This window comes from Staurois parvus, unplaced genomic scaffold, assembly GCF_062004578.1.
Source record: "Staurois parvus isolate SC_StPar_1 unplaced genomic scaffold, SC_StPar_1.0 ptg000090l, whole genome shotgun sequence".
In the NCBI taxonomy this organism is placed as follows: domain Eukaryota; kingdom Metazoa; phylum Chordata; class Amphibia; order Anura; family Ranidae; genus Staurois; species Staurois parvus.
In genome coordinates this window covers 112,165-136,055 of record NW_028317886.1, presented here as the reverse complement: position 1 = coordinate 136,055, position 23,891 = coordinate 112,165, and the positions used below count along the sequence as shown (strand labels likewise).

The 23,891-nt window shown below is 39.5% G+C and overlaps 1 protein-coding gene across 1 annotated transcript in view; it reads right to left on the bottom strand.

Annotated features, from left to right (window-relative positions):
• LOC149468207 (palladin-like) overlaps positions 1–23,891 on the bottom strand; it is a 348,477-nt gene that overhangs the window by 215,846 nt on the left and 108,740 nt on the right. The window contains exons 8-9 of the mRNA XM_089670345.1: positions 21,862–21,981; positions 18,145–18,493 (exon numbers count right to left, since the gene is read on the bottom strand). Coding sequence (XP_089526471.1) covers positions 18,145–18,493; positions 21,862–21,981 — 469 coding nt within the window. The remainder of the gene's footprint in view (positions 1–18,144; positions 18,494–21,861; positions 21,982–23,891) is intronic.

The following is a 23,891-nucleotide window of genomic DNA, read 5'->3' as shown; positions in this document are numbered from 1 at the left end:
AGTACAACTGCACTTCCTATTTGCCTTTAGTAAATCAACTCCTGTGAGTTATTTGCGCTCTAATTTCTCCATTCATAAAACACCTTGTCATTTGCTTTGAAGAATATTAGGCAGTCTGTGAATAGACAAGGGGTCCATGAACATCGCTATCTCCCCTTGTCCAATCACAGAACATTTGAGAGAGTTCTCAAATGTAAACACTAGAGTGTTACCAAAGAATAGAACCATTCTGATTGACTCTGTACATTATGTTTGTGATCTAAGCCATCGGATGATAGCTCAGATCGCAGTCATTCATTCTCGCACTGGCTGCCTGTTTATACCTATTTCTACCACTCTGCTGCTTTAAAACATATAGTGAACTGGTTAACAGAACACTTTAGCAGGTTTTTGCAAATAATGAGAAATTAGTCGCAGAATAATCCAGTCACTGTAGAGGAACTGCATTAAAATTTTGGGAGCAAATTGCATAACATTGAAGAAAGGATGCAGAACTCTGATCTTGTACAGAGTTATCAATGAGAGGCCTGTCCACGAATGGCAAGCCTAACGAAAAAATTACCCCATTCACTGGCATTACAGAATACATACACTCACCAGCCACTTTATTAGGTACACCTGTCCAAGTGCTTGGTAACAAACTGCTAATCAGCCAATCACATGGCAGCAATTCAATGCATTTATGCATCTAGATATGGTGAAGACAACTTGCTGAAGTTCAAACTGAGCACCAGAATGGGTAAACAGGGATTTAAGTGACTTTGAAAATGGCATGGTTTTTGGTGCCAGACGGGCTGGTCTGAATATTTCATAAATTGCTGATCTACTGGAATTTTCACGCACAACCATCTCTAGGGTTTACAGAGAATAGTCTGAAAAAGAGAAAATATTCAGTGAGTGGCCATAGTGTGGGCGAAAATGTTGTTGATGTCGGAGATCAGAAGAGAATGGGCAGACGGGTTGCTGTGACATTCAGATGGTAGGGGCAGAATTTGGCGTCAACAACATGAAAGCGTGGATCCATCCTGCCTTGTATCAACGGTTCAGGCTGGTGGTGGTGGTGTAATGGTGTTTTCTTGGCACTAGCATGGGGTACCTAATAAAGTGGCCAGTGAGTGTAAGTACAAACCTACAAAGGTGATTATTAGACAAAACATCACGAGTAGAAAATTAGAGAGATCACCCAGAATAAGATAGTACACTCCATTTCAGTGGCCTGTGGCAGTCAAGTGACTTAAAACACCATAAAATGAAAATAAATAGAATAAAATTTGTACCCCATAAGCTGGCAATCAACTCAGAAGTACATACTGAGGCCAAAATATGTGGGCAGTGGAAACTGATGAAAAGGGCAGTGGAGGGTGTAGTAGTAGACCACTGTGTTGTCAGACAAGGCCATGTAGATGTTTTTACAACTGCTTCAGCTGGTCCAGGAGCCACCTGATTACTTACAAAGAATTTTTAGTCAATGTGCTAAAGATAAGTGAAGGGCTGGCCTCAAAGCAGCCACCATGAACTCAGAAAAGTTCAGGCTACTTTTTTTCAGGCTAGGTGATAGAGAGTGGACCAGGGCTCAGTCACTGGTGGCTGAAATTCAGTTTTATTATTGAATTAATTGCATGAGTACAAAGAAAACACTCACAATATTTCAGAGGGCCTGCCATCACTCAATGGTTGCAGATTGCTGGCTAAACATCATTAGTTCGTATGGCCTGACATCATAGCTTGGTACATCATGCGATCACCAAACAAGGACCAAGAAAGCCATGCCACTTACTATAACAACTGTAACATTGGTTATATCTTAATATGTATTATATTGCAACACACATGAATATAAGTTGTCAAACATGCATGATTTATCAATGTGACCATGTAAACCTGTCCTCTGGCAGGACTCCTGTGATGACCAGTTGCTGCACTAATCTCTGCTGCAAGACGAAAACACTTTCAATGATCGCATTCAAATATAGTGACTTGCCAAAAATGTAATCTTGAACATTCAAACAGGTGAAGAGGTTAATTCTCTTCCACTCAAAAATGTGTCATAAGTGAATAAACCTTGCACTAGACAATATAAAAAAGAATGGCAGGGGAAACACCCTTCAATATTAATGAGGAAGATTGCCATTAAAAACAAAGATTTAATCAGGCAAATCAGTGAGAGAACAGAATATATCAGCATCCCAAAGCCAAGGAGTGTTCCTGTCAGGAAAGGCTTGAGTAGTAACATTACGAGCTTCCATCTCTAGCTGGCCTGGCTATCACTTTCTATAAGCACTAGTTGTCTAGGCAACTAAACACAACAGCTGCCAAATCGTTCTTATACAAGTCCTATAAAAAAGACCCGCGTTGAAACAAGATGAATTTTAAATCCCCATAAGGGCTGAAGTATTGAAGATGTCCCTGTGCACAAATATTACGTGTTCATAAAAGTATCGGCTTTCGGGCATGCTTCTCTGACTGTTATGATGTGGGTTTTATGCATGATCTATAACGAAACAGGTACCAAGTCACTGGCACGGCAAGGGTGTACTGAAACCATAGAGCACATTAACAGAAATAGGAAGTCTATGTTGGACATGGATGGTGGATTGGATGTTGGGCAACTTGGGCACAAGTTCAAAACTTGTGCCACACTGGCTTGTCCCCTTTGGGTAGTGCATGTTGGGGCAGATAGGAACAATTCTGGAAATTTAAAAATTGTTCTCTGTACAATAGTAGGTATTTGACAATCTAGGGAGCAAAAAAAAAAATCAGAGTACTGGACCCCACCTGTCTCAATTTGTAACTATATAGCTCTACTATACATAATGGGTATACATCTATAATATAAATATGCAGTTAATTAGTTGGTTTTATTCCTTTACGAAAAAGTATTGCCCCATTTTTTGTTTCAGTGAATTTTGTCAACCTCTCTTTTTGCCTTTACTGGCCTTTACTAAAGGTTAGTGACATGTGGCATGACAGTAAAGACTGCGCAAGAATTTAGATTTTCCATTAATACTTCCAACACACAGAAGAAATATGATAATAGCCATAGCGTATCTCATTCTATCCCATGCCCATTATATACAGGAATAGAAACATGAGTAAAGCATGTGGACGTTACAGAGATGCATACTTAAACTATGTCAAGGGGAAGTTATGAACACATACACAGGAAACAATAGCATGAAACTTACACTGACTTATTTCCATGTCTGTTCTGCCACCTTGAGGCTACAGCTTATAAAGATACAGAATCAAATATGTACTAAATAGAAAGTATTTTTTACTACACATGATAAAAAAAACAGGCTCCATGCACACTGGGCTTTAAAAACGCTGCTCTTAACCACTTGCCTACCAGGCACTTATACCCCCTTCCTGTCCAGGCCAATTTTCAGCTCTGTCATGCAACACTCTACACATATGAACTTTTCACAAATAGAGCTTTCTTTTGGTGGTGTGTACTCGCCACTGGGTGTTTTATTTTTTTGCACTATAAACAAAAAAAGAGCAAAAAAAAAAAAAAAAGTTTTTCTTTGTATCTATTATAACATTTTGCAAACAGGTAATTTTTCTCCTTCGCTGATGTGCGTTGATGAGGCTGCACTGATAGGCAGCACTAATGAGGTGGCATGGATAGGCAGCACTGATAGGCAGCACTGATGAGCTGGCACTGATGATTCTGCACTGATATGCAACAATGATGGGCACGGATAGGCGGTACTGAACAACACTGATGGGTGGCACTGATGGGGGGGGGAACTGCTGGACACTGGTGGGTGGCACTGCTGGGCACTGATGGGTACAGGTGGGTGGCACTGCTGGGCACCGAACAGGGCACTGATCATCAGTGCCCTGTTGATCGGTGCTGATCCATCCTCTGACAATTGCCGGTTATCAGCAGTAGTTACCTCATGCTCACAGTGTGAGGAAAGTGCAGCCGATAACCGGCAACTGGATTTACCGGTGATCTGCTGTGTCATTGGACATGGCTGATCACGTGGTAAAAGGCCACTGTGATTAGCCTTTTACCACATCACATGATCAGTTATGTCCATAGGATCGCAGGGGGCACGTGGGAGGGAATCATAGCTGTCATTCGGCTATAGCCCGGTTGTCAAGTGGTTAAAGAAGTTTAGCCTTTTGCCTGTAGAAGAAACTAATGTTATTCTAAGTGTCCATGCACATTAGGTAGTCTACAGGTATTTTTAAGCTCAGCACTTAGAGGCAGAAAAAAACCCTTCTGTTTTGGATTTTTGAGAGCGGATTTCTGGCAGAAATAAAATGCTAAAAGTTTCTAAATACTAGTAGAAAAAAACCTCAAAATTTGCATTTTTTCTGTCAAGAACACTGGGGTTTTTCAAGCCAGTGTGCATGGAGCCTAGTTTTTTCTATAAACACTAGTTTTTGCTATTTCTAATTTAGCCCAGTCTTACAAACCTAACAAATGGTGTAGCACAATTTACACACCATTTTCAATGAAGAGAATCTCAAATAATAGATGATACAACCACACATTTAGATTTTTCTTGCCAAAGTTTAGTTTGTGGTCAAGGTAGATACCCAGTTGTGGGCCTAGGCTACTGCCTCCCTGGTCACAATAGTCAAATGATACAATAGTAAACAGATGGCCAGCTTTTGGGTACGTGGTTAGGAGTGCCTAGTATAAGCTTCAATCTTGCTTGAAATTCGTTTAAAATGTATACTTGTTCAAGCCCTGAAGAAAGGAGCCTTATTTTTCCCAAAACACATTAGATGTTCTTAACAAGGATTTATAAAACAATCCAGGTGAAATAAGATAGAAAGCCTGAACTGAGGCTAGTTTGAGGTTTGCATGTCCTATCGCCAATGTGACCAGCCCCCTGTTCAAATTGCCAATAGGATGCGCTAGCCCAAATCCAGTCTCAATTCAGGCTTCCCGTATTATTTTACCTGGATTGTTTTACAAATCTTTGTTCAAGCTGTGAAGAAAAGGAGTCCTTTCACCCCAGCTACGTTAGCTGTATCTGATTTTCTTAACAAATAAACATCTTAAAAAGAGTTTTAGGCAAGATGGAAGTTTGTAGGAGTTGCTCCTAAACAAATGCCCAGAACAATCATACACTGGGGGTGATGTACTTAAACTGGAGAATGCAAAATCTGGTTCATCTGTGCATGGCAGCCAATCAGCTTTTAACTTCAGCTTGTTCAATTAAGCTTTGCCAAAAAACCTGGAAGCTTATTGGTTTCTATGTATAGCTGCAGTTTTAATAAATAAACCCCACTGAGATGGCAGAGGAATGGTTTCAGTATTTCCTAAGTCACTTGAAGAACTTGAAGTATGCAGATCAGGAGTTCTAACCCCGCCTTGACTTTTCTGAACTGCCTGCTCATTCCAAGTTGGTGTCTCAGAAAGTACCAAAGTAATTGTCATTCAGGCAGTTAGCATCTTCAGAGCAAAGGTAGTTTATGTACAAGTTATAATGTGATTTGCCAGCACACTGTTAAATGTGTTAACCAATCACCTGTTTACAAGATGCTCTAGTAAGCTATGCTATGTTATAATGAATAGTGAGCTCTGAGATCCTGTCACATAAAGCATATGATGTGCCTATTATTACTATTTTTACTAACCATATGCTTGTGAACTGTTTTTGTAAAAAATAAAAAAAAATAAAAAAATAAAAAAAAAAGTCAGTTACAAAAATTCCCCTTCTCTTTGGAATTTGTGTTGATTTATATTAATAAGCATTCTAACATCTGGATTTTAATTTTCCTTTGTTAAAGTATGTCATCCACTGAAGCAGACCAAACTGACATGAAATCAAGTAGAGATTTCAACTAATCAAAGCCATGCTGCTGCTATTGGCATACATATTACAAAGGGTATTTTCTCAAAGACAATATTTTTTTCCTAAGACGAGATGAGATTGATTCTGAAAGATTGATGTTAATTAAACAACAAGACAAGATGGAAAACACATGATGCTCACAATGGTAACCAGATTGTAGTGGCATGCAGCTTTCTCCCCCCACATTAACGGGATACGCTGAAAAACTCAAATTTAATCAAATACATTGATTTACTATGACATCAGAAACCCTTCCATCAATGAAGCATCCAAGCCTAGGAAACACATCCAGTCCAGTTCAGTTTACCACTGACTTCACCAAAAACTACAGCTTCCAGCATGTTCTACTGATTTTACAATTGCTTAAAGGCCAATCCCCTGATATTATATAACCGGTGAATGTTGACCAGAAAGGAGGTGAGCATAGATTTTAAATTGCACTTTCCCTTGTAACCTTGACCTCTGTGTTGCTTTGTGGAAATTCCAGCATTAGCAGCCTGTCGTTCAAGTGTAGAATGAGGTAGAGTTTCTGAATAAACACAGATGGGACTTTACAGTGGTAGATTGGGGATCACGATAATGCTGGAGAGTTAATGGCATTTACATAAACTACATTTACGAGTACTTAGTGCCATGTGAAAAACTTCTCCTGGTACTTTTAAAAACACCCCAAAACACTGCCCATGTGAATGCTTGTGCTAAAGTGAAACTGCAGATAGATGTTACTATGTAAGCACATACTCCCCCATCTCCAGTAAACTTTCACTTTATAGTATTTGTTCACCAAAAGTTAAAATTTAGTTACAGATGGATATCATGGTAAATTAGCCCTTGCCGTATTCTTGACCACCTGGGTGTCTTGGGTATTCTTATTTATCTCCTTTCTAGCAGCCCTGTTGTATTCTCCATAACATACAATTAATAAATAAATCCAAGAGAAAGAGTGGCCCCCCTTCATAATACATACAGAAGACATGTAGACCCAAGAAGTCAAGCACAGAGGCATCACCAAACTCTTATGATTGCCTTAGTACTATTACATGGGAGCACACATGGAGTCCATTACCCTGTGCAAACTCTTGAAGGTCAGTCTGGAGCAGGGGCAGACTGACAACTCATAGGGACCCCGGGCAATAGAGGATCATGGGGCCCCTGTGTCCTTGCCCAAACTCAAAAAAGACTCTGAAAAAAAGGTACCAGTGGCATCTCATGGGGCCCCCTACTGACCCCAGGCCCTTGGGCAGTGCCCGACTTTCCAAATGGTCAGTCCGCTCCTGGTCTGGAGTTTACACAGGGCTTTATCTTCCTGCTTCTAACTGCCAAACAAGTGGGAGCAAGTAAAGGTACGTTTATGCTGCATTGGAGGGATAAGTTAAGTAACCCTTTTACTTTGTCCTGTATAGACCAAAAAAATGGTCTCTTTAAGCTAAGAAAAGCTACTCTTCTTATTCTTGCTCCCTGCTATTTGCGGTGGTGAATATGAATTATTCATATACAATACTTTGCATGTGCCAAAATTAAAAAATAACTAAAACATCCTCCTTACATAGTTGCATCCCCCCAGGCAACCAATGGTATGCTAACCAGCAGCTTACACTAAGTTGATGAACAAAAATTTGGCATACAGAGGCAACTTGTAGCACGTCCAATACATTTGAATAATCAAGCCACAAAACCAGGTTAAGGACTTCTGGTACAATTTGAAATTTGCAATTCAGTTTATACAAAGATGGGAAGTGACCCAATGTGTGTTACCGTATGATGGTTCAGAAACAGGATAATCTCTTAAAATATTGAAGGATATGCTTAGCACTGATAAATACTGTATGTCATACATGTTTATCTCTAAACTAGAACGCCTCTACTCCTAATTAAGAGAATGTGCTGCAAATGATTTTAGAAACATCTACAGATTAGGGCTGTTCTTTGTTTCTTTTCTCTTCTTTGTTCAGAATAACCACATTCCTGTCTAAGACAGGCTCTGTCTTTGTCAAGCATTAAGCCAAGTCTGTAATGATGATATATCCTGAGAACTCAAGTTTGGTTGTTTGTTGAGCTTCACTGGCAGCCCTTCTGGCTTGGACCTCAGTTATGTGGTTAGAAATAAGACTTGGACAGGTCCCACTATGGTCTCCTCATGTTCACTATGATTTATATCAGAGCCTGAGTAATGTCTGTGTTCTGAACAGAACTATTTTACCTCAGACGATATATCCACATAATAAAAAATGTTCACACAGGGAAGAACCCTAATGATTTCAGAATAGTGAATTATAAACTCAGTGACCTTCAACACAGAAAGCTACTGCAAACTTGAGTTATTCTGCAAAAGCAATATAGTATCGGACAGATGATGTAATTATAATTTGGAAGCCAGCCTAAAGGGTAGGGGAAAGTGGAGTTTATAGCAGACTAATAGTCAGCACAATAAAGGCAACCACTCACCAAACTCTAGAAGAGAGCCAAAAGTGTTAGGTCACCTTTACAAAAAAAAAAAACTGTCTGTGTATGAAGGTAATGGGCCCCTATAGATAAAAACAAACTGTGCAGCTTTGGCCCAAGTTAAATAAATGCCCTTGCTATAGCTGTAGGCCATTTACATACTTCCCAAAGCCTGATTAAAAAACTCCCACAGATGGCATCATCATGTCCTCCCTTGTTGCCAGGACATTGCTAAGACACTGAAAAATAATGGGTTTAGTATCACTTTAAGCTTTATTTATCTCTTATTTAAAGTCTATTTAAGACTACAGTTGTGCTCAAAAGTTTGCATATACTGGCAGAAATCATGAAGTTTTGCCATTTATATTGAAAATATGATTAGTCATGTCTTTTATTTAAGGATAGTGATCATATGAAGCAAATTATTATCACAGTTGTTTGGCTCCTTTTTAAATAACAGAAATCACCAAAATAGCCATGATCATAGCAATGTACATACCCTGGAATGTTTGGCCTTGGTACAGATGCACAAGGTGACACAGGTTACAATAGCAATTAACCACTTCCCGTCCGGCCCATGTACATAAACGGCCAGACAGGAGCAGTGCCGAGGCGGGTTGCCGTTTATAAACGGCCCCCACATTAACTGCCTGTGCACACCCTCTGTGTTAAGTCCCGATTCATGGGATCCCTGGTTGGCCAATCAGTGATCACATGAATAGTAGCAAGCAAGCTGTCACTTCCTGACATCATTGCTTACTACTTGTGAAATCTGTGAATGATCACAAAGGTCACATGGTACAAGGCTATTCACAACAGCCTTGCACCATGTGACAAGCTGTAACCAATCACAGCTCTTACAGTATTTCTCAATGGTTGTAAGAATGCAGCCAGAGAGAAGGAGAAATGATTGCTTTTACAGCCTTTATGGGTGAAAAAAAAAAAACATTCATCACCCCTAACAAGTAGTACAGTGTCACTATGGTGACACTGTGCTGCTAGGGTGACAGTATGGTAAAAAAAATATTAAAAAAAAAAAAAAAATGTAAAAAAAAAATTTTTTAAAAATTTAAATTTTTGGTTATAAACTATTTTTGGTTATTTTTTTTTACTAAAAAAGATAGCTGAATACATTTTGGCCAAGATTTACGAAGAAAGATTATTTATTTGCAAAATTCTATAAGACAAACACTTTTTTTCAAAATATTTGGACTTTTTCATTTATATAGCAAAAAATAAAAATCCCAGTGGTGAGTAAATACCACCAAAATAAAGTTTTATCTGTCTCAAAAAATGTTAAAACATTCATATGGGTACAGTGTTGCATGACCGCGCAATTGTCAAAGTGTGATAGCGCTGAAAGCTGAAAATTGGCCTGGACAGGAAGGGGGTGAAAGTGTCCAGACTTGACATGGTTAAAGGTTAATGTCCCACATCTGTGACTTTTTAAATCGCAATTAGTGTCTGTGTATAAATACTTAGAGAGTTTGTTAGCTCTCACGTGGATGCACTGAGAAGCCTAGATACTGAGCCATGGGGAGCAGAAAAGAACTGTCAAAAGACCTGTGTAACAAGGTAATGGAGCTTTATAAAGATGGAAAAGGATATAGAAAGAGATCCAAAGCTTTAAATATGCCAGTCAGTACTGTTCAATCACTTGTTAAGAAGTATGTTCGGGGATCTCTTGATACCAAGTCAAGGTCAGGTAGACCAAGAAAGACTGCAGCTACAAGTGCCAGGAGAATTGTTTGGAATACAAAGGAAAAACCAAAAGCTAAGCTCAGGAGAAATACAGGCTGCTCTGAAAAAAAGACAGTATGTATTTTTTTCTATAAGGAGCACAATATGATGATACTTGAACAAAAATGAGCTGCATGGTCGAGTTGACAAAAAGATGTCATTACAGCACCAGTGCCACAAAAAAAGCCCACTATTTTAACCAGACTTTTTTGTGGCATTGGTGATTAGGTTGTAGTAATAATATGTGATTGTATTCAGTTGGGATCCCCATAGAGGCTGGGTTTCACATTTCCAGTTATTGGTTCATGACTTTGGTTAACTGGTGACAGGTGGTGAGGTGCCTGGCCACTGATGTGAAATACAGAACTGTCAGGAAAGAATGTATTCCATGAACAGACACAGGTGGGGGAAGCCAACATTCAGGCACAGTCATAAAATAAGCAGAAGGTCAAGGCAGTCTCAAGTGTCACAACCAAATAAATTGATTTCTTTAAATGAGAAACACCATTATTAGTGACAGTCTAATGTGAACACATACGTAGAATGGAGAAGAATCTCATATGTAGATCTGAAACTCTTTACAAGAACTGAAAATATGTTTTGTCTACTGTCATAAAACATCTAAAACAATAAAGAGAGAATGGAAATAAAGACATCTCCTTGGAACTGAAGAACAGTTCAGTGAAGACAAGTCTAGCTATATTTCAGTTGTATAATAAGCAAGTTAAGAGATGATGTGATTACCCTTTGCCTGAAAAGTAAAACTGAATTTTATAAAATATGTATGTATCATATGTCATAATAACATTTGGAAGAAATCCATTTGTTTTCCATACTAGCTATCTTTGCTTTGCCTATGAATGATAAAGCAACAAGTTCGTATACAAAATGCATATACACCGTGTTCCAAATTATTATGCAAATGATATTTTTGTCATTTACCTAAATAATTGATGTAAATAACAGTCAGCATAATTCTCATGTTATCAACTATTAAGAGTACAATTCACATTTTATTGAACAAAGCTCCTAATGATACCAGTATTTGTTTTAAACATAAAAAACGTACAATGCACTGTTCCAAATTATTACGCACAGTAAGTTTTAAAACACTTTATAGGTTGTAAAGAACTGAAAATTGTCATTTGTTGTGTTTGCAGCGTATTTACTGAAATCAAAAGCTATTTCAATCAAACTTTTAACAACAGTTTAACTTTTTAAACATTTTAACAGGTCACGTTACATTGTAACATAGGACCCCTTATTTGATAGCAGCTTCACAAGTCTTGCATCCATTGAACTTGTGAGTTTTTGGACATTTTCTGCTTGAATTTGTTTGCAAGATGTCAGAATAGCCTCCCAGAGCTGCTGTTTGGATGTAAACCGCCTCCCACCCTCATAGATCTTTTACTTGAGGATGCTCCAAAGGTTCTCAATAGGATTGAGGTCAGGGGAGGATGGAGGCCACACCATGACTCTCTCTCCTTTTATCCCCATAGCAGCCATTGATGCAGAGGTATTCTTTGCAGCATGAGATGGTGCATTGTCATGCATGAAGATTATTTTTATTACGGAAAGCATAGTTCTTCCTTCTGTACCAGGGAAGAAAGTGGTCAGTCATAAACTCCACATACTTTGCAGAGGTCATCTTTACACCTTCAGGGACCCTAAAGGGGCCGAGCAGCTCTGTTCCCATGATTCCGGCCCAAAACATGACTCCACCACTGCCTTGCTGACGTCGCAGCCTTGTTGGAACAGGGTGGCCGTACACCAACCATCCACTACTCCATCCATCTGGACCATCCAGGGTTGCACGGCACTCATCAGTGAACAGGACTTTTTGAAAATTAGTCTTCATGTATTTTTCTGCCCAATGCAGCCGTTTCTGCTTGTGAGCATTGGTTAGTGGTGGCTGAATAGAAGGTTTATGCACAGTTGCAAGACTCTGGAGGATTCTACACCTTGATGTCCGTGGGACTCCAGAGGCACCAGCAGCTTCAAATACTAGTTTGCTGCTATGTAATGGTATTTTAGCAGCTGCTCTCTTGATCCAATGCATGGATCTGGCAGAAATCTTCTTCAATGTGCCTTTATCTGCATGAACCCTGAATCAGCCACAAATCTCTTAATAGTGCTATGATCATGCTTAAGTTTTCGTGAAATATCTAATATTTTCATACCTCGTCCAAGGCATTGAACTATTTCACTCTTTTTGGCAGCAGAGAGATCCTTTTTCTTCCCCATATTGCTTGAAAATGGTGCTCTGCTTAATAATGTGGAACACCCTCCTTTAGTAGTTTTTCCTTAATTGGTCTCACCTGCCAATCTAATTATCACAGGTGTCCGAGATTGTTTTCAGTGATCAAAAGAGCCCTGTCACACAATGCCATCCATGAGTTAAACTGAAAAACAAAATATTTAATATTTGTGACACCTAAATAGAATTTAGAATTTGCATAATAATTTGGAACAGGGTGTACTTGCATTCTTCTCACTTCCCGCTGCTTTGTGTAGAGGCCAGGAGAGAAGAAAAGTCCAGTGTGAGCGAACAGTCAGTGGAGTCACAGCTTATACAGATTTAGGACTATAGAACCAGCACTGCCTCACTGAGAAAGTCCCATGTTTCCTTTGTCCTTCACACAAGACGATGAATAGGGTAGCAGTGAAGTGAAGGTAAAGTGAGTATGTGCTGTTGGGGCTGGAGGGTGGGTGGAAAAAAAGTACCAGAGCAAAAACAGGTAGGACTTTTATTATGCCTCTGACAGACACACCAGATTGTAACGAAACTTTGTAATAAATATATGGTATGAATTTTAACAAAGTGTCCCTCCCACATTATATATATATATATATATATATATATATATATATATATATATATATATATATATACACACATACATACATACACACACACACACATATACATACAGATGCCCATTAAAACACAATACATTTTAAAAAGCTCAACTGAGAAGTCAATGAGGTTGGTATAATAGTCTAATTGTTTCGCCAGAGGACCCGATTCACAGGACTTTAGCTTTACATACATCGTTACAAGAAAATATGGGAGAAATTCCCTTTGAGGTTCTTGAGGGTCCTAATGAAACGGGTTCTCCCGAGAAATGCATAGACCATTATACCAATCTCAAGGACTTCCCAGCAGGGCTTTTTATAATGTATTGTGTTTTATTGGGCATCTGTTTAATTAAAAAGTGCTCTTTGCACATATACATAAAGTGTCACTAAACCCAGGACCTTGCATCCACTATATCTGATCTCCCACAGTACACAGAACATGGAAATGCAATTATTTTAGTAAATATAAACTGCTACATATGTTTTCTCAGCAACAGTTAGTGCAGTCTTGTGACTTCTGTGTCCAGCCCACCACTAGCTAAAGCTTGTAGCAGGAGTTTTCTTTCTGCTCTAGGAGGATGGAAATCCCCTGACCTCTGTCTGGACAGCGCTGATTGGCCATGTGCTAATCACATGCACTCTCCCAGGAAAAAAAAAATATCTCTCTAGCAATACATACCAAAGTGATCATCTGCATGCCTATGGTTCAGTCTGGAGATAAGAGGTGGTCACTTGAAAAAGGGGAGGAAGAGAGAAGAAAGGATCAAACAGCCTTTTTACACAATGCAGAGGAGTTAATCCTTAGGTTCCACAGTGAGTATAAGAAGCATTCTTTACTGAATATACAGCCTGAATTTTCTGTTGTGGGTTTAGTAACCCTTTACACTTTGTAATAAAATATGATATTAATTTTAACAATCTGGTGATGTGACTGTCAGAGGTATAATAAAAGTCCCACTTATTTTTTTCTGTGGTAATTAGTTCAAGATTTAGAGATGATGTCTCACAGCGTGTAATCTTCTGTAACATCCCACCAACATACATAGTATGCTGTAATTATGGAGAGCAATAGAGCACACTAGCTGCTTTCACCTGAATAGGGAATGTGCATTTGCTTTCATTTATATACCAACACAGCAAAGATGAATGCTAGAATTTGATTGGTAAAGTTTATGAAAAAACACACTGTACAAAACATACAAGAGATACTGTATTTCAGCATAATTAGTATCATCTTTAGAACGTAAAGAGTAGCAGCCAGGTTCTCTATATCCTTATCTTATTAATGGCAGGCTCTGGTACAGCCCTCACTGCTCCTGTGTTTACAGCTGCCCTCTATATAGATCCACCCTATTATATTTCTAACTTAACATAACGTGGGGCCTATGAGGAATATGGAAAATGGGAATCAATATTTTATTGCGCATTGTATTATTTAACATGGATGTATCAAATGTCTTCTGATCAGGTTAATATGGACACCTTGGCCAATACATTACTTCAAGACCACTACCACATGCCCTGATGTTATACGGGTGGAAGGTATCCTAAATACTCAACCTCTGTCTTACTTCCGGTATAGTATAGGATGCTCTATCAAACCTTTGTGATAGTAAAGTACTAGCAGTTGTTTCTACTGTGTGGGAGTAGATGTACTTACAGAGTGTCTTCATGGGTTCTTCTTTAGTATCAGCTACCTTTTAGATTATTATTATTATAATACAGTATTTATAAAGCGCCAATAGTTTGCTTACATTACTAAGGGGGACAGAACATGTGACAGAACAACAACAATACATTGCAAAACATGAGGGGATCGAGGGCCCTGCTCTTTCGAGCTTACAATCTAGGAGGGAGGGGATGGTGGCACAGGAGGAGATAGCTGTGGGGGATGGGGTGGTAGGAAGAGTGGAAGAGGTTGGCAAGTTAGCAGGGGGTGGGGTAGGCTTCCCTGAAGAGGTGGGTTTTCAAGGTGCGCCTAAAGGAGAGGAGAGTAGGTGATAATCTGATGGGTTGGGGTAGGGAGTTCCAGAGGATGGGTGACACCCTGGAGAAGTCCTGGAGGCGCGCATGGGAGGAGGAGACCAGGGAACTAGAGAGAAGGAGGTCTTGTGAGGAGCGGAGTGTGCGTGCTGGGTGGTACTTGGATATTAGGTCAGTGATGTAGTTCGGGGCAGTATGGTGGACAGCTTTGTACGTCAGTGTTAGGATTTTGAATGTGATCCGTTGGGCAATCGGAAGCCAGTGGAGGGATTGGCAGAGGGGGGTGGCAGAAATGGAGCGGTTGAAAAGGTGAATGAGTCTGGCAGCCGTATTCAGGATCGACTGAAGCGGGGATAGCCAGCGGCAAGGCAGGCCAGTAAGGAGGGAGTTGCGGTAATCGAGTCGTGATATGATGAGGGAGTGGATGCCCTTGTCTGCTTACAGACATAGCTCCTTCCCCTTTCTTTAACACCAATGGTTGTAACTTACTACTGTTTATATAGAAATTCTACTTAATTATTGTCTTCCATAGGGAAAAGAGCATAGTTTACATTTAACTTCCAGAAACCAGAAAAGTAACTAAAAGGAAATGAATTATTAATTCAAAACTAAACCGCAAGTCTGAACGCTGGCTCCCAGACTGAGAAGGGTTATGAACCTCCGCTCTAGACTGACAATAAAACCTGCTATAAAAGCCTTGACATGGCTGACACTAACTTGCGAAGCTAGAAACACAGAAGGGGGATGCTTTAGTCTGCTTTTTCTCAACATGGTTTAAAAAAAAAAAAAAAACATTAATAAAAATGATGAATTTGCCAATGCAGCTATGACTTTGATTTAAAGACTTGCAAAGAGCTACTCCAGTTAGTCTCTTTAATTTCCTTTCACTAAATAAACAGTAATGAAGAGTGAAAACATCAGCATCCCCCATCAAAAAATTTAAAACATATCTGTCAGAGGGAATTAAATACAATCTATTTAACTTTTGTATGTAGCTCTATTTGTTCTGGTAATTTAATTTCGATGATTTATGTTGTTAGTGTACATATGACTCACACACATTAAATGAGAACATCACAATAAATATTATTGCTGGATTCCATATTAAGTATAGCATTAACAAGCAGCTGCTTGGGTAAATGAACACAAATTGGTTCTCCATTAGCTTTCAGCTTTCCTACAGTGCAGTTTGTCTTCAATCCGGTAGAAACGGAGAGGAGGAAACACAGAAAAGCACAATGATCATTTGTGTCTATAGATGTCTGCAGTAGAAGGTGGTTAGGAGGAAGAGGAATGTCCCAAAGCAGGCTTCCCCAACATTGACATCTTCAGTGATCTGGTAAATAGTCACATACTTTGCATGGCCAGGCAGCTCTTATAACACTCCACATCAGGGTCGGACTGACAACTCATGGGGCCCCTGGGCAATAAGGGATCATGGGGCCCCTAGGTCCTTGCCCAAACTCAAAAAAGCCTATGAAAAAAGGTACCAGGGGCATCTCATGGGGCCCCCTACTGACCCTGGACCCTCGGGCAGTGCCCGAGTTTCCAAATGGTCAGTCCGCCCCTGCTCCACATATTGAGACTGATGTAAGGGATTTGAGATTCTTCACACAATTAATTATGTGAATGTTCACCGCAATTATCCACATATGTGGAATGAACTTGCGGTTTCTAAAATGTATTGTCTTAGTAAATCAGAGGAATTTATCTACTTGGTCCATGAAGTGGTGCCACTGAATCAAATTATATGGGACAATTACACATTGTAAGAGCTAATTTCAGAGTGATAATGAGCAATCATAAAGTGTCAAAACTGCTTGTAATTGCTCTTATGTATTATTTATTTTTTTTGGGTACTTCTATAGCGCCAATTTATGAAGTGCTTTACATATACAGTATATTGTACATTCAAATCAGTCCCTGCCCTCAAGGAGCTTACAATCTAAGGTCCCTAACTCACATTCATACACATACTAGGGCCAATTTGCCTACGAGCAGGTCTTTGGAGTGTGGGAGGAAACTGGAGTACCCAGAGTATCCATAGATTCAAATCAATGACCCCAATGCTACTAGGTGGGAGTACTAACCACTTAGCTACTGTACTGCCCACATAATGATAAACTCTAGAAAAGTTGGCCACATTACAGTCTTGGAAGGCCTCAGGCATGGATACTTTTGCCAGTAAAGAGATGTCCCATTCCATTTTGCTCTCTGGTAAAGAGCTACCTTTTAACAAACAGCCTTGAAGAAATAAATGTTCCAAGAGAAATACCGTGCATGAAACTACATTGAAAAGGTCTTCACTGACCTGGAACAAGTAAACAGATCAATAGTTCTCAACTGTCTCCAGTTGATGCATGCTTGTTCTGGGTCAGTGACTCAGAAAGTACTGAAGCTGTTTGACTGGCATGAAAGTAAACCAACAAGGTCAGCAATAGTAGCCCTCACATTTCTGTCATCATAGGTATATTTTATTAGCAGCATATGGCCTAATCAATCTTGAATGCATTCAAACACCAGATAGGCACTGCTCTGTCATGAGCAAATGAATGCTGCAGCTTCAAATAAACATAAAGTTGTACAAAAATGGTCTAATATTTTATGACTGCCAACAACATGGCACAAGCACAAAAAACAACAAAAAAAACCCCAAAATGAGCACGCTATCATTACCACAATATCCAATGATTAGATTACTCAGTATGCTGCAACTATGACAAAAGACTAATAAGAATTGCTGACTACTGTAAACCCAAGGGTTTTTTTTAATGCAAATTCCTAAATCATATCGTAAATGATCAGTATGTTATGTCTGCCTTGCAGACTTTCACTTGGTTAAGGCAGTTTTTAAAGGTGATCATTTTTAGTACATGTATTGAAGCTGCTCTTTCTGAGCTGTCAGTACCTTTTTATGCGTTTCTCATCACTTCAAAGCTGAAGTATAGACACAGCCTTTATACACTTTGTATAGCATCAGGAAGCAGGCAGCAATTAGTATACACAAAGTTGTCAATGCTACCTGTTTAGTATGACACACATAAAATGCAAGAAGTGGGGGGAGCATAGGAAAATTTATTATCAAGTTCTCAAGTAACTCAAATGCCATGTGGGCCACTGTTATAGCTGCAACTCTGGCTACTTGCTCTCTTTGCTCATGAATTCTCAGCAGAGATTATTGAGACACCTGGATCAAAAACCATACTGGCTTCCAGCACGCAATATTGCTTTAGTTTGTTGCTTTAAACATTTCTCTCTTACACTAGTAATGCACAGAATTAGAGATGATAGTACTCACAGTTTCGGCTTGGAAGGTACCGGTGGAGGCTCTTTGGTAGGTGAAGCCAAAGTGCTAGGTGAGGTGGGACTGGGATAGATGCTATCTTGATTGCTGCTAACTCCATTAAAACTATTATTACTGTATACACCATTGGTTTTCCGCTCCAAAGTATTTAGTTGCAGATTACTTCTTTCTAAGTTTGGTTTTGACGCCAGATTGCTGGGTTGAAAACACTCCAGAGTTTTCTTTGATGGCATTTCAAGGCCACTACTTTTAGCTGCTATAGGAGAAGGAGACAAATGCTTCTGGAAATCATAACCACTAATCTCTCCACTTGACACATCGCTTCTGGTCCGCTCATTATTTGCTGAGAGAGAGAGAACAAAGAACCCAAGGTAAAAATATGATTCACCTTAAAACAACATGGACGTATTCCAGAACCTATTCCTGTGTTCCAGTAATAAGACAATCATTGTGTCAAACACATTACTAAAAAAAAAAAAAAAATCCTTTCCAGTCTGTGTCATGTAACAGATATTGTCTATCCTAAAATTTTTACTATCAAATTTTGATAAATTCTGTGAATACATAAAGGTAAATTAATCCCTGTGAGGAGAATATGTTATAAAGCAAAATATCTATGTGAGAAACCAAAGTAAAAGGGCTGCAAATCTGAGCCCAATATTGTCTTAATGGACATTTTCAGGCTGTTTAAAGCAGGAACTGGTTGGCCTTACTCCTCTAAAGCCAAACCATGCTAGTATTTGCAGTTCCACTGAAGATGAAATCACAATAGTCTTCTATTTCAGTTCACTCAGATCAGAAGTTAAGCCACATTTACTTCCTCAGTATGATGCTAAGAAGATAAGCCAATCCACTTAGGATACAAAGTATTAAAAGTTTTAAAAGAAACCACATTCTGAGGCTGATTTGCTAAAGGATCTGAGAATACTCACGCAATAAAATGAGAGATTTACTTCAATTATCCAGTCCAGTTATGTGTAAAGAAAATTTGTTTACTTATATCATGTGTACAATTGAAAACTGAATTTAGTATTCACACAATTTATTGTGTAAACATTCTGGAATCCTTTCGTAAGGGGGTCAGCAACCTGTTGATCACAGGCATGTGGCAATAAGGTTGTATCACTTCCTTGTCGACACCAGAACCTAGATAGGAGGCACGGCAAGGGCAGCATTTACTACAACGGATCACCTATATTTTCCTCTTGCAGCAGCTGAAAGCTGGGTTCTCCTCCTCTATCTCCCGCCGGCATTCAGCTGCTGTGGGAAGAATATATAGGTGATTGGTTCTAGGAAATGCTGCCCCTTCTGTCCCTGTCCTATTTTCTGCTCACCAGGCCCAGCGTTGTGCGCCCCTGGTCCCCCTTCCCCCCTACAGCACTGCTGGATTCTCTGCTCTCCTCTCCCACCTGCTCCTGCGGGGAGATCATTTCAGGATATAGAGTGGGGTAAGGGACTGGCAAACATGTAATTTACCGGTACCCTTTTTTCCTGAATTTACACAGTGAGAGATCAGTACCGATTACTCACTATGTTCATTCATAGCTGTTTATTATGCTTCAGTTTGTGAGTGAACATGAAGAAGCTCAGCACATAGTACATCCCGTTCATTCACTGTCCAGTGCAGCTGAGGCTGCAGAGAAAGGGACTGTGGAATCTCTGTCCCTTTCTCTGCCTCAAATGTGAGACATCAGAGGTCTGTTTAGACCCCGATATTTCACCAAAGGCCCCCCAACAGGACTCCTAAAAAAAATTGTAAAGCATAATAATAAAAAAAAAAGAAAAAGAAAAAAGAAAATACTGACACCAACCTCTACCCTACTGACACTGTCCGCTGCCCTACTGACACCAACCTCTGCCCTATTGACACTGTCCACTGCCTTATTGACACTGTTCTCACACCATTCTCTACCCTACTGACACTGTCCACACACTGTCCACTGTCATAATGACACCACTGCTCTACTGACACCGTCCACTGCTCTGCTGATTGACACTGTCCACTGTCCTATTGACACCAACCTCTGCCCTGCTGACACTGTCCACACACTGTCCACTGCCCTATTGACACTGCTCACACACCGTCCTCTGCCCTACTGACACTGTCCACTGCTTTACTAACACTGTCCACTTTTAAGGCAAGCCGAGTTTATATTTTTACAGTGGCATTTGTTGTATTACACTGTTCTAAGATTTCCTTACTATTTAGTTAGGCCTTTCTAGCTAACTTCTAAACCAAAAAATGGAGCAATGAACCCTGGTGATCGTTGATCTTTCATGTTGTTCAGGTAGATCGCCACCTCTCAATGGTTGCCTACTCCTGGTTTAGTAAATCAGCCTCATTGTAAAATAGGAACATTTCAATACATTTCACATTGACAATACTGCCACTTGTACACCTTAACAGAAAAGAAGATATTTAAAATATTCCTTTCCCACCCTTTAATGTAAATGAGCATGACAAGATCAGCATAGAAGATGGATTAACCATGGATGATAAGCAACACACCAATCAGTGCAATCAAGTTAAATAAACCAGTCACATGTGCTATCTCCTCCAGACTATCTTTTTTTTCTAGATTATTTTTTTTTACAGTTATAGCATTAAAGTTGCATGTGCAGGTTTCCATATTTAAAGAGAAATATCAGCCATAATCATGTTTTTAAATAATACAAAAATACCATAACTACCACATTGTAATATATAAAGATATTTTAACTAGACCTTATGTGCAGTGTATGCTTCATGTTGTTAGGTATATTACAAAGTATACTTGTTTAAATGTATGTCCAGTCAACAGAAAATAAAGCAAACTCTCCACGAGCAAAATGGTTTTTTTTAACAGAGTAGGAGAAGGCCAGAAACCCTTTCAGCTTTTTATTGCTGTAAGTGTTGATGTTGCACATTTGCCCTCACTTCCTCTCTGGTGAAACTGTTCTCTCTATTAGGGGTCCCCAACCCCTGGGCTGTGGACCGATGCTGGTCTGTGGCCTGCTGGGAGCCATGCCACACAGTGGAAGGGTTGGCGGCGGGTAGACCGAGCCAGCACAACCTGATGGCCACTGTCCATCCATCAGAAGGTGCCCGCTGTTCTTCTAGCACCACTACTTCCTTCCCTCTCTGTGGTCGTGAAGAAGGAGAAGGAGAGCTGGGCCAGGTACAGGATCTCTTGGAGCACTGGTGAGACCCAGGCTGCACCCCCTCCACCCCCCATGAGGAGACAGGCTGACAGCAGTAAGGGGAAATGTCTCTAATGGTGCCCCAGATAGAAGTAAAAACCTAACACAGCTTCTACTCTCTCTATTCTATACAAAACGAAAAGAGAAAACCATACACTAACTAAATAAACTAAAATAAAGTAGATTTGCAAGACAGAACCCGCTTTTGTTATCTACTGCCATGGAACCATTCCAGAACTCTGCAGTATTTATTAAAAAAAAAAAAACATTTAAAGTATTGCATTCTGCAGTGGACTCATAGCTTCATCATGGCCCCTTCACCCTACAATCCATCCTTGACAAGGAAAGAAATAACCAGTACTACTCTTTGTTCTGCCTCATTAGTTTTGCGTGTTTGACATAAACAATTTGTTGCAGTAGAGATCTTAATGGATGACACCTTGATGGATGAAGCATTAACATAAATAAAACAGATAGAGATATCACTGTCAGTGTCAGGAAGCCATAGCAGACATCACACCAATGACATACCAGAAAGCACAGTGAGCTGTGCATTACAGGTCACTGATCCATAGTCATTTCTTGCTGTGCAAGTGAAAGTGCCTGCATCTTCTGGGAAGGTCTCAGCAATCACCAGCGTACAGATCTCCTCTGGAACCAACAGAAAGCACAAGTTAATACAATATTATATTACTAAATAATTTAGCTGCAGCTAAATATAAAATGCAGGATTAGAACATTTTACAATATCACAACGAGGTAAAAGCCACTTTGGCTAAGTACAGTAATCAAACCTCAAAACTGTTTATGCTGAGCACCAGGATGAATGGCTAAGCTACTGTAAAACAAGAAAAGACCATAAACGTGTAATCATTGTGTTATCGTCTATGTAAAAGTAATTCCTCATCTACCCCCACCCAAAAATAATGTAAGTTTTTCTTTATTTTACAAGCAACATAATGGGGGAAATTTACTATAACTGGAGCACTCAGAATCTGGTGCATCTGTGCATGGTAGCCAAATCAGCCTCCAACGTCAGCGTGTTCAACTAGGCTCCAACAACAAAACCTGGAAGCCGATTGGGTTCAAAGCAGAGTTGCACCAGATTTCGTATGCTCCAGTTTTAGGAATTTAGTATTACCTGACTGTTCATGAACTCATTAATTAGAATGAAGCTGCAGTGCAGCTCAGTGTACATTCTCAGCATGCCTCAGTGCCAGGGTTAAATCCATAGAATATTCTGAACCTGCACCTTTATAACATTTTAACATACACTGACCTTTCACTCACCTAAGAAATGAAAGAGTCTACATTGACTTCAGTCATAAAAAGCCCAAATAACCAGAGCACAAAGTGAAGGGAAATCCAAAGTTTTACAGAGAATCTGTGCAAGTAAGAGTTGTCTAAGATTAAATTTCCCCTTACTTTCGAGATATTTTCATTCGCTTCCTGTTGCTTCATAGCCAAATATAATAATCGGTTTCAAACATACCTTACTTTATTAAGTTTTGGCTTAAGATACACTATACTGTAAATATTAGATGGTAGTATGTGTGATAAGGGTTTATTTTATGGGTTTAAATTTAAGGATTCAGGTGTTGAAGCATAATCTTTAGGAAGTTTTAAACGGTTTAGAATGTGCCAAAAAAAAGATGTGCAGAGAACAAAGGACTTGTAACCAGAATTACCCCTGCCCTCTGATGATCGATGATGGTGATTTCATGACTGGCGGAGGAAAAAAATAAGCTGGAGCAGGAGGGGTTCAATAGAATGTATAAAGAAGCAGGGAAATACTACCATGCAGGTCCTCAGGCAGAGCTTCCTCTCCAGCAAGACGCACAGTGACATCACCAAATCTCACTCCAAATGTTATGACAGTAGCAGTCAGGGGTCAATAGTCAGCAGTCTCATGCATTTGGCACCAAAATGCACACTACAGCAGTCACACAGTAAAGCATGAATTACATTACTTATCATCCAGCAATAGTTTAAAGTGTGTTTAGTACCAGCAGTGCATATCAATAATAGGTGCAGTAAGATCTCTAACCAACTCTATCCAAACTACAATTATAAATCTGAAACCCAGACAGCTTTGAAAAGTGGAGCTGCCAATAGACAGGCAAATATCTCCGAAAAGCCTGAACTCAAAGTCATGCTCTGCCAAAAGACAACATTTGGTACTTTTCAAGCTTTCTTCTTCTCCATAGAAGAGTGTTGGATCATGCCCATACTGTTTTACCTGTATAATAACATTTTACCTCTAAGCAGCTGTACTTGCCATTAATAACTTCCCCTTGTTTAACATTTTGCTGATGAATTCACTATTTGTCTGGCTACATAATTATTTTCCTGGCATGTGCACTAAGTTCCAAAATAACCCTATAAATTATTTTACTTAAATTATATGTTCATTGCCTTCTTATTGCAGTCCACTTAAAAATAATTTTTCCTTCTTTTTCCACTGTTCATTTTCCTGTATGAGTCAAATTTGTAAGAGGGAGGAAACGGACCAACACAGTGTCAGTATTCCGAGGAAAATATAGTGGAATTAATAGGGACAT